The sequence below is a fragment of the Antechinus flavipes genome, chromosome 5 (assembly GCF_016432865.1).
Source record: "Antechinus flavipes isolate AdamAnt ecotype Samford, QLD, Australia chromosome 5, AdamAnt_v2, whole genome shotgun sequence".
Taxonomy (NCBI): Eukaryota; Metazoa; Chordata; class Mammalia; order Dasyuromorphia; family Dasyuridae; genus Antechinus; species Antechinus flavipes.
In genome coordinates, this window is record NC_067402.1 from 281,963,314 (window position 1) to 281,978,483 (window position 15,170).

Genomic DNA, 15,170 nt, shown 5'->3' on the forward strand with positions numbered 1-15,170 from the left:
ATAAAATCACATAAACTGATGAAAAGTAAAGGAGCAAAACAAAACAACAACATTTAAAATAACCTCAATGATGTAAAGAGAAGAAGAACAAAATAATCAAAACTTAATAGTATGAAATTATAACAATCAAGCCTGGCCCCAAAGAAGAGATATGAGAAGGGACCAACCCTTCATCTTTGCAGAGGTAAAGGACTATGGGTGTCAAACACTGCATATAATGTCAGGGTTTTTAATGTGTTGCTTAATTTTGATGAATTTGCCCACTCCTTAAAAAACAATGATTTAAAGGATGATTTCTTTGGAGGGAGGGGTATATGGGATCAATAAAAAATTATTTTTTAAAAGAGGCAATTTGTCCCTTCAAAGGATAGGAAACGCTATCCAAATCATTATGTTTGGAGAATTAAATTCCCACCCACTTCTTCTTTCCACTGGGGTCAAAACTGGATTGAGATCCAGATACTTGGGATCCGAACCTGGCTGAATTACCAGTAGGTTATGCGACCTTGAACATTCCACTTAACTTCTCAGGAAGCTGCAGTTTTCTCAAATGTTGGGTGAGAGGGTTATTCACAAGAATTTATGGACATCTTAACAGATTTAAATCCTGGGTGTGGGCGGGTGAAGTGATCAGGAATAAATAGTAAAAGCTTCATAAAGCACTTTCAGGCAGAACACATTTCTCCCTCATCATCCTAAAAGGCACATGATGAGAATGTTTTGTTCCTTAATTATATAGGATAAAGAATGCAACTTTAGAAAAGTGAAGTGTCTTGTCCATCTAGTATGGGGAATAAAACTCAAGATTATAGGATAATATTTTAAAAATTGGAAACCAAATTCTTTATTTTACAGGTGAGGAAATTGAGGTCCAATGATCTTCAGGAACGTATTCAAAGTCATTTCAAGGTGATAGTTGAGATTTGATTCCAATTCCAGCATATTTCCTATTGAATCTCACTGCTTCTTAAACTCAATTACTATTCTTTTGATTTTAAGGCATCTAGCACTTCCTGCCAATATATACATTTTCTCAATGAAAGTGAATGTACAAAGACAATATGATTTGTCATCATGGAGAACTCAATGTGCGGCAACTGCTTTTACTACTGGAGATCTTTAGGGAACTCCTTTTACCACTGAAGATCTTTAAGGAACTCCTTTTACCACTGAAGATCTTTGGGGAACTCCTTTTACCACTGGAGATCTTTAGGGAACTCCTTTTACCACTGGAGATCTTTAAGGAACTCCTTTTACCACTGAAGATCTGTAGGGAACTCCTTTTACCACTGGAGATCTTTAAGGAACTCCTTTTACCACTGAAGATCTTTAGGGAACTCCTTTTACCACTGGAGATCTTTAGGGAACTCCTTTGACCACTGGAGATCTTCAGGGAACTCCTTTTACCACTGGAGATCTTTCGGGTTATTCATTGAAAGCACCAAGAAAGCTTTATTTTGGAGAAGAGGAGACTCAGGAAGAGTATAACTGATGCCTTCAAGTATTTTAAAGGCTGTTATATAAAAGAAAAAGACTTGGTCCATTTGGCCAAATGTGGAAGAACCCAAAAGAATGGGTGGAAATGCAAAGAAGCCACTTTAAGCTTGATGTTAACGAGAACTTCCTACCAATTAGAATTGTCTCAAACGAGAAAGGAATACTTCCAGAAGTGGTAGACTCCTTAAAAATCTTCCAGTGCTTATAAAATTGTTTATATTGGAGATTCCTTTTAGGCATGAGTGGGCAAGATGATTGCTGAGCTTGCTTCCAACTCTCAAATTTTAGGAGTTACTTTAGAGGAACAGTGATGTTAAATGACTTGCTCAGAATCACACAATTAGGCAAGGATCAGAGGCAAGATATGGACCCAGAAATTCCTCACTACAAGCCTACCAGCCTCTTCATTATGCTTCAGTGTCCCAAATGGCTTCCTAATAGCAGTTGCAAATAATCTAACTATAAAGGGAAAATGGCAGCTGATGACAGTAGGGGGTGTGGTGGGGGCCAAATAAGCAAGAGGGAAAGCCTACTTTGTATTACTGAATAACCATGTGAATTCCTTGAAGAAAGAGGGGAAAAAAATCAAAAAGCTATTCTGTTATCAAAATAGTGTGTGGTTAGTTAGAGGCATGGGGGACACAGTCAGAGATTGCTTATTTTTTATTAGCATTGCCTGCAGCACGAGGCCAAATCCTACTGAGCAAACAAATTTATTGGTAAAAGATATTATAATCTGGAGGCGATTTAAATCAACCGAATAGCTTTTTAAAAAAGCGAGAACTTAGGCTAAGTAGAGAACTCATTACCCTTTAGACAGGGCTTTGGATGTGACCCATTTTGGACCATCCAACCCAGACCCATCAAGTGAGGGCAACGTGCTTATTAAATGTTTGTTGACTGATTGAATATTGATCTTGCAATAGAGTGGTTGAGGGGTGCTGAGAGCTTACACTATGAATGGAGAGAAGGGACGCGTTAAAGGTATCGGGTGGACAATGGGTGGACAATGGGCCTCTTAGAGAGAAGGGCTTAGATAGTTTTTACAGATAAAGATATTTATAATTATCAGGACCAGGAAAATGGAAACAAGGAGGAAAACTATAGCAAGGATGTAGCATGGGTTCTTTGCCATCTCCAAGCTTCCTACTATGGTGGTAATCATATCATTCTCTCTAATGGAAAGGAATCATGAGAGCAGGTCTAAATAAAGACAGGCAATGGGCACGGATGGTGATGGATAGAAATAAGCAAGGGATATGAATGGAGAAAATAGGGATAGGCAACGGGTATCAATGGAGATAGAAAGAGAAAGGAAATGGTCATGAATAGGGAGCTATTGGAAGATGGGTCTGATTCCCAGTTTTTATAAAAGATGTGACTTGGAACAGGTTCCTTCACCCTGGTGAGCCCAACTTTGGAGGAAGAAATAGTATTTAGTTTACTTAGACGTTTGGGAATGGAAAAGGGTTATGACAAAAAGCACACTGTAAAACTGAGAGCTCAACAAAACGTGTCTGTCATGATATCCACCAAAACTGTTAACGATGTGGACACCATTTCTGAAACAGTCAAGAAAATAATATTAGTCAATAAAAAGTAATTAAAATAATAATATTAGTAACTTTCTCAAATAACTGAATCTTGCCCTTTATCAGTCACTCTGGAGAGGGATAGAGACAGGGAAATAAAGAGGGAGAGAGTAGAGAGAGTTAGTTGTTAATGGAAACTCTCCTGAACCTCAATTTCCTTATCTGTAAAATGAGGAACTTTGACTAAATAATAGCCAATGTCTTTTTCTGAAACTCTAGGAATCCTTTTTGCAAATAGAAGACCAGCTTCCTCCACTTTCCAAGCCAGGGTATGTTGAGGCACTCTAAAATCAAAGGAGATGGACTCAAAATCTTGAGACTTCTTGTGAGACTTTGGGCACTCCACAAAACGTCCCTGGGCCTCAGTTTCCTTATTTGTAAGATAAAGGGGTAGAAACAGAAGCACTTCTATGTTCCTTCCAGTTCTATAGTCATTAGGTTAAGCTCCTTGTCTTTAGGATCTCATTACTATAATTTAATATTTTGATGACAGAATCATTCACTGAAACACGCACTTTTACAAGCTGACATTTACATAGCACCTTAACATTTACAGAGTGTTTGATAGATATGTTATATCATTTCAGTCTCTCTATAACCCTATGAAATGAGTATGATATGTACTATTCTCAACATCTTACAGATAAAGAAACTGAGGCACACAGAAGTGACTTGGGAAGTTCTGTTTGTCCCGTTGCACAATATCTCTACCAACTGTGCTCTCTAAGCTCTTACATCTGCTTTATGGAGTTTCCCATTTCCATTTTATCAGTTGGTTTCTACTCCTTTCATAAAAGAAACTTTTTTATTTTCTTTTATAATGACATCCCCTGATGTCCACAACTCAAGTAGTATTTGGGTGGGTGGGAGACATTATGACTCGTGGGCTCGGGAGGAACAATTCCCACTGGGGAGAATTCCATTCATTTGGCAGCTTGTTTCTGACATCCACTTTGACTTGACAGAAAAAGGGCTGAGGCTTCTTGCTCTTGGTAGGAGAAGGCCGAGAAATGACAAAGGTTTAGCCCAGCCGCTGAAAGCCCTGCCTGAGCACACCAGACTACTCCTGCCTTAGGCACTCCAGGCTCTCCCCGATCTGGCTCCAACCTAGCTTTCCAATTTCATCAACAACTGCTTTTCCACCTGAAATCTCTGCTCCTGCCAGGCTGGCTGCTATATTTGTCCCACAACACAGCATCCTCCAAAACTTTTGTTCATATTGTTTCCCCAACAATCCTTTTCCTTTCCTCAACTAACCAGATCCTATCATAGTAAGAAGAGTACTGGCCCTGAAGTCTAATGAGTTCTAATTAACTGAGTTCAAATCCTGATACTCAGCTTTACTAACTTTGGATAAACTACACCATCTCTCTGAGCCTCAGTTTCCTTCTCTGTAAAGTAGAACCAATATAATTTTTCCCCAGTGAATAACAGTTCTTTTGAGAAGGGCACCTTCTAAAGCTGAAGGTGCCATAGAAATATAATTTAATATTATTACTATTCAGCTTTCAAGGCACAGCTCAAATTTTATCTTCCCTAATAGCTCTGATAAATCCAATCTAATTCAATTTATCTGTCATTTAATCACATGCAACCTTATAGTCTCTGTCTCTCTCTGTGTCTCTGCTGCTTCTACCACCACTTTCTTTCCCTTCTTCTCTCTCTACCTCTTTTTCTGTCTTTATCTCTCTCTCCCTCTCCTTTTGTCCTTGAACTCTTAAAAAAAAACACAACACCACCACAAACTGTACCTTTCTAAACTTATACTCAATATAAGACATTATCTTATGTCTTCAAAAAACAAAGACTCTTGATATTCAGGATTTTTTCCTTCTATTCAAATTCAAATCCCTTCTATTCAAAATTCAGCTGCAACATGGACTGCCTAGCATGTGCAAGTTTCTGAGCTCTGCACAGTAGAAAAGAAAGATGAAAATAAAATACAAGGCATCTTCTGCCCTCAAAGTACTTACATTCCCACATATGTTGCAAAATTGCTGCAAAAAATAAATGGCCTTCTCCGATCCCCCTTAATTCTAATGCTTTTTCTGTTAATTATTTCCTATTTATCCCACACAGAGCTCATTGTATAGATTAGTTTACATGTGGTTGCTCCCAGTAGATTGTGCACTCTTTGAGAAGAGGGCCAGTCCTTTGCCTCCTTTTGGATCCCCGGAACTATTGGCGGAGTCTGACACATAACAGATACTTATTAAATATTTGTTGATTGATTGAATGATCTTGTAGTAGAATAGCTGAGGGTTACAGAAAGCTTAAACCTGACTGATACTTTATGGATGGAGAGAAGGGAGACATGGAAGAGATAGTAGGGACATAGAATCCGTAAGATTTGGGAATTGGCAGATTATAGGGGTAAATGAGAGGAAAAATAAAAGATAACATTTAGACTACAAATCTGGATGAGTGGACAGATGATGGTGTTCTCAACAGAAATGAGGAAATTTGGAAGAAGAAAAAGAATTCTATTTTGGATAAATTGTGTTAGGGAATCTGGGCATTCAGCAGCTAGTTGGAGATATTAAAGTTGGATGGTTGAATACACAGATTTTAGGATACTCTAATAAAACTCACAGAGGCTGATGAAATTGCAAAATTATATATGTGTATGTTTGTATACATACACACCTATATACTTGTACATATACATATATATTATATATACATCTATATATGTATGGGTTTATGGGGAGAGAGGAGAGGGAAGGGAAAGGGAGGAAAGAAAGATAAAGCCTCAGTTTTCTCATCTGTAAAATGAGTGGGTTGGAATTTAAAATTTCTAATTTTCCTTCCAAATAAAAATCATGATTCTATAATCTCAACAGTGGCGAAATCAGTGAGGAACAGAACATGGGAGCAAAGGTCCTTGAGATAATGAGACTAGATATTCTATTATAATATCAGAATTTAATTTGCCAAAAATTCAATTAAAAATAGGACCTATGCTTTCATCTATAATTTCAATAATATAGAGAATTCCTTGCTGCATCTTCTTGGTAACTGAAGTTTTTTTAAGAGAAGTGTCTAAAAGCGCCAAAAGACTAAATGACTTGCAGGGGACCCACGGTCAAGATGTGCTCAAAGAAAGATGAGCTTAGAGTCCAGCTCTCTATCCACATGACACAGTATCTCCATTCATTAGATGAGGTGGGGAAAGATTGGATTGGATGAGCTTTCAAGTCTCCATCAACTCTCAAAGTCTCATCTCTAGAGAGTTTAGAAGCCTTGTTCAGGGAAAAGCAGCTTTCTGATAGTAGTCTTCCAGGGGAACTGGCATGTGGACCAGGAGACCTCGATTGTAGTCCTTGCTCTGACTGAACTGCCATGTGATTTTGGGCAATACACTTCTCTGGGCTTTGGTCTCCTCGTGAGCACAATGCTCCAAAAAGAAATGGAATAAAATAACTAGATAGATAGATAGATAGATAGCCAGACAGACGAATAAGGGAATAAAATAATACAAAAGTGAGAAATATAAAATGAATGAATAGAAAGATAAATAGATATATACATAGACAGGATAGATAGATGGATGGATGATTGGATAGTTGCATAGACAGATAGACAAATAAGCAAATAAGTGAATAAGACAATACACAAATGAGAAATACAATATGAATGAATAGAAAAAATATAGAGAGAGACAGACAGACAGACAGACAGGATAGATAGATGATGGATAGTTGGATAAATAGAGAGAGACATGAATTGAGATACCCTTAGGTTTCTTTCATATTTAATATTTGCTTTCTCTGGATTCTCTTTACCTCGCACTTCTCCACCGCTGGTTGCTGCCCACATTCTGAGCTGTTGCCAGCCACGATGCCAGCCCTGAGGTTCTCACTGTCCCCTGTCCCCTCCTCCATCGAGTAGGTTTTGGAGTGATTGCCCCGGCGGTGGGAGGGGTTGCGACTTTGTGCCAGGCTAAGCTGCTTGCGGAGGACCCGGTTCTCCTCTTCCACCTCTCGCATGCGCACCTCCAGGCTCTCTCGCTCTCGCTGACTTGAGGCAGTGTACCGTGGACTGTGGGGCTGGGATTCGAGTGGAGACAGGGATACTGGCTTCCCATCTGCAGTTGGAAGAGACAAAGGAAATGTTAACACACACATGCACACACAGGCACACATGCACACTTTCTTTCCTTCCCTAACATCGATTAGGACCCAGCAAGGCTCATTTTATGTTCAAGTTTTAACTGAAAGCAGATGGAAACTTAGTCAGAAATGAACAGAACCAGATTGAACTGGGAGCAGAGTTAAGGACAGAAGGATTTACTAGGGTGATAAAAATTAATATGCTGTTCAGAAGAGGCAATCATGAAGCCATCTTCTCTAATCAAATCTATTGTTTTCCCTCCTCCATATATTTGGAATGTTTCAAGACAAAATGTTCCATCAAGTCAATGACCCAATTCAACATTCACACACACTTGCTCTCTCACTCTCGTGCGCTCGCTTGCTTGCTCTTTGTCTCTCTCTGTTTCTCTCTTGTTTCTCTCTCTCTCTCTCTCTCTCTCTCTCTCTCTCTCTTTCTATTTCTCTCTTGTCTCTCTGTTTCTGTCTCTGTCTCTGTCTGTCATCTCTGTCTCTGTCTCTCTGTCTCTTTTCATTTCTTAAAAGAGTGAATGTAATAAAGGATGAAAATATAAAGCTCCCTCTCCTCTTTCAAGGAATTGAAATGCAACCTGGTATTGTAGAAAATGTATTTGCCCTAGAGAAAGGACTTAATTTTTATTACTTAACTATCTATGTGACCTCAAACAGGCACTTATATGTACTGAGCTTCAGTTTCCATATCTGAAAAATGGGGTACAACTGTACCAGATGACCTTTGAGTCTTTTTCAGATCTAAATCTGCATTCCTTACACAAGCCATTTAAACTTCTGGGCCCTTATTTTTCCAATTGAAAAATGAAGGTAAGGAAGTGGAATGGAGGTGAGACTGGACTAAGTCAATTTGAAGGTCCTTTCCAGCTCTGTTTATGATCCTGCCTTTGTGATCTTGGGAAGATCATTTCAATTCCTTGGACTTCATTTTTTTCTTTGTCAAGTTGAGGAGAGGAAAGATTTAGTTCTAGACCTATGATCAGACAAGACCTCAACCAGGAAGGCTTTCTTGATTCCTAGACTGAAATCAATAAGCATTCATTAGGTTCTATCCATTATACTTCAATGGAAACACATATAAAATTAAGACAAATCCTACCCTTAAGAAACTTAAATTCTATTGATGAGAACAACAAGTGATGAATCTTTCTTTGAATGTCTATTTGTTCTTTCTCTGATTTCAATCATTAAACAAATATTAGCACTCACAATAAGCACGTTGCTGGTTTGGATATTGTAAGAAACATAAAATATCCCAGCACGTGTCACATGTTAACTTCTATAATGATTAGAAAGTTGCTAAATGTTAATAATTATATTTAATAATATCACCTCACAATCATATAATTCTTTAGATGATATCTCATCTACTCTGAGAGATTGTATATTCCTTGAAAGTAGCAAATGGAGCTTCTCTATCTTTCTGTTAATAATAGCATCCTACATATAGTCTACAACTAAAGTGGCTGTTAAGAAAATGTTTTCTACAGAAATGTCAAAATCCTATAAGATTGCTACATCAACTGTCTTTTTCAGTGATTCCCATTATCCAAAAAGGTAAACTCCTTGAGGGTTGACTGTTTCACTTGTCTCTGTATCAACATTTGGCTCAGTGCTTACATGTCATTGTTACATATCACTCCTTTCGGCCTTCATGACTCTATTTGAAATTGTCTTGATAGAGATACTTAGAGGATTTGCCATTTTCTTTTCCAGCTCATTTGACAGAAGAGGAAACTGAAGCAAACAGGGCCAAGTGAATTGCCCAGGATCACACAGCTAATAAGTATCTGAGGCTGGATTTGAATTCAGGTTTTTCTGACTCCAGGTCCAACACTCTATCCACCCATCCATTTGCCCTTTCTTCCATATAGTAGGTTAATAAATACTTGTTGAATTTAACTTAATTATTATAGTCAAATGACTTATAAAAGCAGGAGACGTTTGTTCTTCAAAGGCATGATGAGGTATTTTGTCCCAAGTAGAATATACATGGAAGTGAGATTCCTTTAGGTGTTGTGATCTTTCCTACACTTCTGTTTGCAAATGACATTGGACTGGTTGAATCAATCCTTGATGAGATTCATAATTACTCAAAAGCCATCTGTTTAACCATCCATATAGTTTAAAACAAACAGATGACAAATGCCTACTGCCCAGATGATTACATATAGTTGGCCAAGCAGCCCACTGAGTCTGTGTCTCCATACATATGTCTTAGGCGGGGAATGCAGATGAACTAGCAATTCAGCCCAGAATTGAGCAGCAAGAAACTGAGTTAAATTGCATTTGGGAAATCATGGAGCATTTTCAAATACCTCAGGCCACTTCCTAACACTCATTAAAAAAGACATTCTTCATCCACTTGTTCTTATTGTGTGGATAGTTAGGCCAATGTTTTTGTGAATGGTTATTGATCTCACCTAAAAGCAGTGCGATGTTTTAGATTTTTATGAAAATATGGAATGTGTATATTTTGTCTTTTAAATATTTCTGCATATATATATCTTTTGTGAATGAATGAAAAATCATATGTTAAAGATTTACTGTGTCAGATGCTGTACTAAACATTGGAGATACAAATATAATTGCTCAAAATAGTTATGCAAGGGCAATTATGTGGTCTAGTGGATAAAGCACTGGCCCTGGAGTCAGGAGGACCTCAATTCAAATCTAGCTTCAGATACATGACACTTTCCAGCTGTGTGACACTTGGCAAGTCACTTAATCTTGACTGTCTCATCAAAAACAAAAACAAACAAACAAACAAAAAAACCAGTCCTGAGTAGAGAGTTTATATTCGAATGAGGTAGCTCACAGGAAAAGGAAAGGAACAGAAATATGGCAGAGAATTAATATGGTAGCACATTTCTAGACAACCCAAGTGGAAAATTCTCCTATTAAAACTCGAGATAGCAAAGGAAGGAGTCTGTTACAATAGGAAAAGATCAGAGTAAAAGTAAAATTCTGTGTGGATATATGTTTATGTGGGTATATTCTCTTGAGTGGGCAGTTAGGATGTGTTGGGCCAGAGTAAAGAAGATTCATCTTTGTCAGTTCAAATCTGGGCTCAGACACTTCCTAGCTGTATGATCCTGAGTAAATCATCAAATTGCTTCATTCTTTCCTTCATTCTTCCATTGCTTCAGTCTCCTCATCTGGAAAGTGAACTAGAGAAAGAAATAGCAAAGCACTCTGGTAACTTTGTCAAGAGAACTGCAAAAGGGAAACGAAGAGTTGGAGACAATTGAATAAACTTTAGTGGCTTAAATATCCACAAAGAGGAAAAAATTGAGGGAGGGGAGAATGAACAACCTTAATGAGCCTCTTCTCTAAGCCATGGCAGGAGGTTAAATGGACAACCTAATATAGAAATCATTCATTTTTTGTAATGTTCTAGTTAAACTTTCTGGAGGTCCTCTGAATGGGCCTTGGTTTCAGCTCAATAATCACCACATGAATAGTCAGGAATTAAGTCCAAATTCTTTATTATCTCCTTCACAGTCTATCTCCTTCTTGTGGGGCAGGGCTAGCTTTCTGGGGGACCTTCAGATGGGCCTTAGTCTTCTTAGTGGAGGAATGCAGAAGGCAGGAGAGCCACCAGGATGGTGGGAGATGGAATGTCTTTCTTCCAATCCTTGCTGGCTCTTATATATCTTATCATAGCTGTCAATCTTGTAGAATAGGTGTCAACTTGTAGAACTATACTAAGTACTCTTAATTCTGCTGACTTAATATCTTGTTGTAGGATTAAATCAATCATACTGAGCCTTAAGTATACCTTTTCAGAGTTCCTGCCCTTTACAATTTTTTTTTAAGGAAATGATTTTATTTCACATGATATTCTCCAGAAGACTAACTAGAAAGATACCTTCTTACAGAATAGAACTCATTCATTAGGATATATATTTTTCATAGAATGGAAACTCTGTGAAAGCAGATATTTTTTATTTTATATCTCAATCACCTAACATTGTGCCTGGAATATAGTAGGAACTTAAAGATCTTTATCAGATTGATTGGTTGACAGAAATTGAAAAAGACTACAAATTAGGCATAGAAAGAAGAGGGAAAGAATATGAACACCTTGAGGACAGGGCTTGTTTTTGTCTTTCTTCATTGCTGTTGTCATTTTCAAAGAGTAATGATGAGATCATGGGTGATGTCTTGACTTTTGCATGCATCCCCAACACTTAGCTTAGTGCCTAGTACTAATAATTAACAAACACTTGGTTATTGACTTGACTTGACTAGCTAGTACGTGTTTAATAAATACTTGGTTCTTGATTTGACAGCTAGTAAGTACTTAATAAACACTTGGTTGTTGACTTGAATAAGCTAGTAAATTCTTAATAAACATTTGGTTGTTGATTGGCTAGCTAGTTAATGCTTAATAAACACTTGGTTGTTGACTTGACTTGACTAGCTAGTAAGTGTTTAATAAAAAATAAACACTTGTTCTTGACTCGAATAAGCTAGTTAAGTACTTAATAAACACTTGGTTGTTGACTTGACCAGCTAGTAAGTGCTTAATAAATATTTGGTTGATGAATTGACTTGAATATTGGTTTTCCTATAGGAAACTAGAATGACTTTTTAACAATGTCAAAGTTGCCCATCCTATGGCCATAATTCAGGGAGCAGAATAGTTTCCAAAGAATTCAACATGATGATCACTTCTACACCAAATGGTTAAATAAGGGAACATGATGAAGAATCAAAGGAAGGGACATCACTGAAGAAAGTCTGTCTAACACACTCTATTATCACTGGACTAAAAGCTTCACAAGGACTCACTCCCTCTGCTTTTTCCCCAGTGTTTAGCCCAAGGGCTTTCACACAATTGGAGTTAATGAGTGTCTCCTCTATGCCAAATCATTGAAAAGAAGTCACATATGCCCAGAAGTGACATAAAACTGTAATTTCACTCAATTCTTACAAAAATGAACTGCCTTTATTTGTAGCTGACATTTCCTGAGCTGCTTCAAACATAAACACATCTTGCTAGAGTTTTTCATTCTCCTACCCTCTTGGCTAAGAACGTTCCTCTTTCCTGGATTCACAGTTTGCTTGCTTCATGCATGGACCCTGCTGGGTTGTTAAACTGTCCAAGAAGAATCTCCTTGGGGCTCACAAAGCTTCAGGATCAAAGGCGGAGATGAATCCCACACTGAAGATTTCACCTTCTGCTACTGGATTGCACGGACCGCTTCTCTGAGCTGCTGATCTACCTTTGGCCTTAACAAGTGAGGTTCTGTTTTTCTGTTAATCAATTTGGGGTTACACGCTAAAGCTTTAATAGTTTATTAAAGCAACAGACAGGACTTACTGAATCCCATTTCTTAGGGACCACAAAGCAGAGAATATAGCAGGGAAATTATAGGACACAATGAATTTGTAGGTAATGTGTATATTGTCCTGTGACATGCAAATCAGAAGCTGTTCCTCTAGTTTGAAACACTTAATCCACAACAAAATCATCTCATTTCTAGACAGAGTTAAAAATAGGATAAACCTATACGAAGCGGCGAGTTCAAATCTGGTCTCATACACTTATGAGCAAATTACTACTCTGTGCCTCAGTTTACTCATCTGAAAAATGGAGATAATAATAGGACCTACTGATGGTCAGAGAGAACATTTCTGTAGGTACCCACTGGAATCAAGGATATCCTCAGAAATTATGGTGAGTGCTGGGTTTCTCAAAAAACATCAATAACTCCAAAAATTAATTCAGAGGGTGTGAACTTTGTAAAAGAAGGGGGAAATGAAGGAAATGGAGGAGGAGGAATAGGAAAGAGAAAGAAGAATATGGAAAAAAAGGAAGAAAGAGAAGAGGAGAAAAATTGGAAGGAGAAAGAAAATGGGGATGATGACAGAAGCACAATTAATCACCTTTATTTACCTGGTTTCATAGTTTATAAAATGGTAATAATAAGAAAAAAAATGAGGATGATAACAGAAACACAACTCATCACCTTTATATGCCTCAGTTTCCTTGTTTGTAAAATGAGAGTAGTAACAACACCTACTTTACAGGATTGTTATGAGAATCATATGAGATAACATATATAAAGGACTGAGCATAGTGTCTGGTACATAGTAGGAATTTAATAAATGCTTATTTCCTTCTCTTTGGGATTGTGAATATGTCTCACTAATAAAAGGTTGGATTGAACTTCTTTCATAAAATAATTTTTGTTGATGTTTTGTTTTCCGACCACTTAAATTTCCCACTGAATCCCTCTTCCTAACTCGTCTCAGCCTCTGAAAAGACATAAGGTCAAGTGTCTTCTCACAGCTCTTCTTTAGAGCCAGACTTAGTCATGATTACTGTGTAACATTGTATGTAATAACTTTAAGATTCCACCCAGATCCGACATAAGAGAACATGTGAGATATACAAGTTTAAAGACATCTCCACTCCAAATGTTCCCACTGACTATTGGTACCCAACTCGTGGTGGCGCCTTCCAAGCTTGCATTAATCTGATCAGTCATAATTGGACACAGTGTACCTTGACTCCAACATAGTGATGCCATTTTGGTCCTTTTTAAGATTGAAGGACAACAACCAAGCATATGATGAGTGAATGAAGTCTGGAATATATGTGCCAGACATCTCCCTCCATCTCTCCCCAGGCCTCCTCATTACCTCTCATCGCATGGTGCTTCCCACTTGGAAACATGGAATCTATTTATATCCAAAGGCATGTTACTGGTACCCACTGATCCATGGTTCACCCACTTTGAGTATAAAATGTCAAACAAAACATTATTCAAATCCTCAGGTGACAACATTATCCGTTTCTACCCAACAACACACACATACAAAGATTCCCCCACAAATATGAAGTTATCGTCAGATTCCAAGCTCTAAAACCACTTGAGATGAATATTCGGAATTAAGAATCAAAACATCTTACGATTCTGAACAAAAAGGGTAAATTGGAAATCAGCCTCTGTACAGTCAAGTGATCGAGATGAGGGACTTGTCATCCAAAACACCCTAAATGCAGATCTGAATCAATTCATGTTCATTTGAATATCTCTGGATCTTTGAGGAATTAGAATCTTTCAGGACACAGACAGTGAAAATGAATAGAACTAAGGAACCAAGCTCAAGGAGACAAAATCTAGGGAATTAAGAGTTCTCTATACTATCTCAAAGGGTGTTAAGGATGACAGGGGTTTCAAAAAGACAATTCCAATTTGGGTGGTAGAAATCTGAATTCTGAGATTAGGTAAACCAAAAAGTCAAGTCAAGTGGATATTTTGGGGAAAGGGAGCTTTGGAAGGTAGAAATATATGAGCTGTGAAAAGCAGGAAAACGTATTTCAGTAAAAGAGATTCAGGCCAAGATGAAATGATCAGATGATGATCCATTTTTTCCTGTCAAACTTGTATCCCACTTCCGAGGTCTCTTTGTGGTTAATGTATGTGTTTCCTTGGTCCTGACCTTTACGGACTGGTCATCGAGGTCAGATCACAGGAAGAATTTATCATTCTCCCCAGCATTCAGAAGATATGCTTCTCCTGCTCCTTTCCCAGTCAGTGTGCAAGTACTTATTAAGCATTTTTTTATGTGCCAGACAGCACACTAAGATCTGGAGATACAAAGAAAGGCAAATACAATCTACGCCCTCACATTCTAATGGAAGAGATGACATGCAAATAATTAGGTACATACGAGATATAAACAGGATAGATGAGAGGTAATATCCCAAGAGACGGCTCAATAGAACAGTGGATGGCATGCTGGACCTAAGATCAGAAAAACCTGAGTCCAAATCTGGTTTACCAGCCATGTGATTGTGGGCAAGTCACTTAACCTTGGTCTGCCTCAGTTTCTTTATCTGTAAAATGAATTAGAGAAGAAAAAGGCAAACCACTCCAACATCTTTGCCAAGAATACATCATGGACACTCTGGTCTATGGAGTCATGAAGAGTAGGACAT

The 15,170-nt window shown here is 37.9% G+C and overlaps 1 protein-coding gene across 1 annotated transcript in view; it reads right to left on the bottom strand.

Annotated features, from left to right (window-relative positions):
* The window catches only part of LARGE1 (LARGE xylosyl- and glucuronyltransferase 1), a 586,713-nt gene that overhangs the window by 293,931 nt on the left and 277,612 nt on the right, over positions 1-15,170 (bottom strand). Inside the window, exon 3 of the mRNA XM_051961549.1 lies at positions 6,875-7,176. Within this exon, the coding sequence (XP_051817509.1) occupies positions 6,875-7,176 (302 nt within the window). The remainder of the gene's footprint in view (positions 1-6,874; positions 7,177-15,170) is intronic.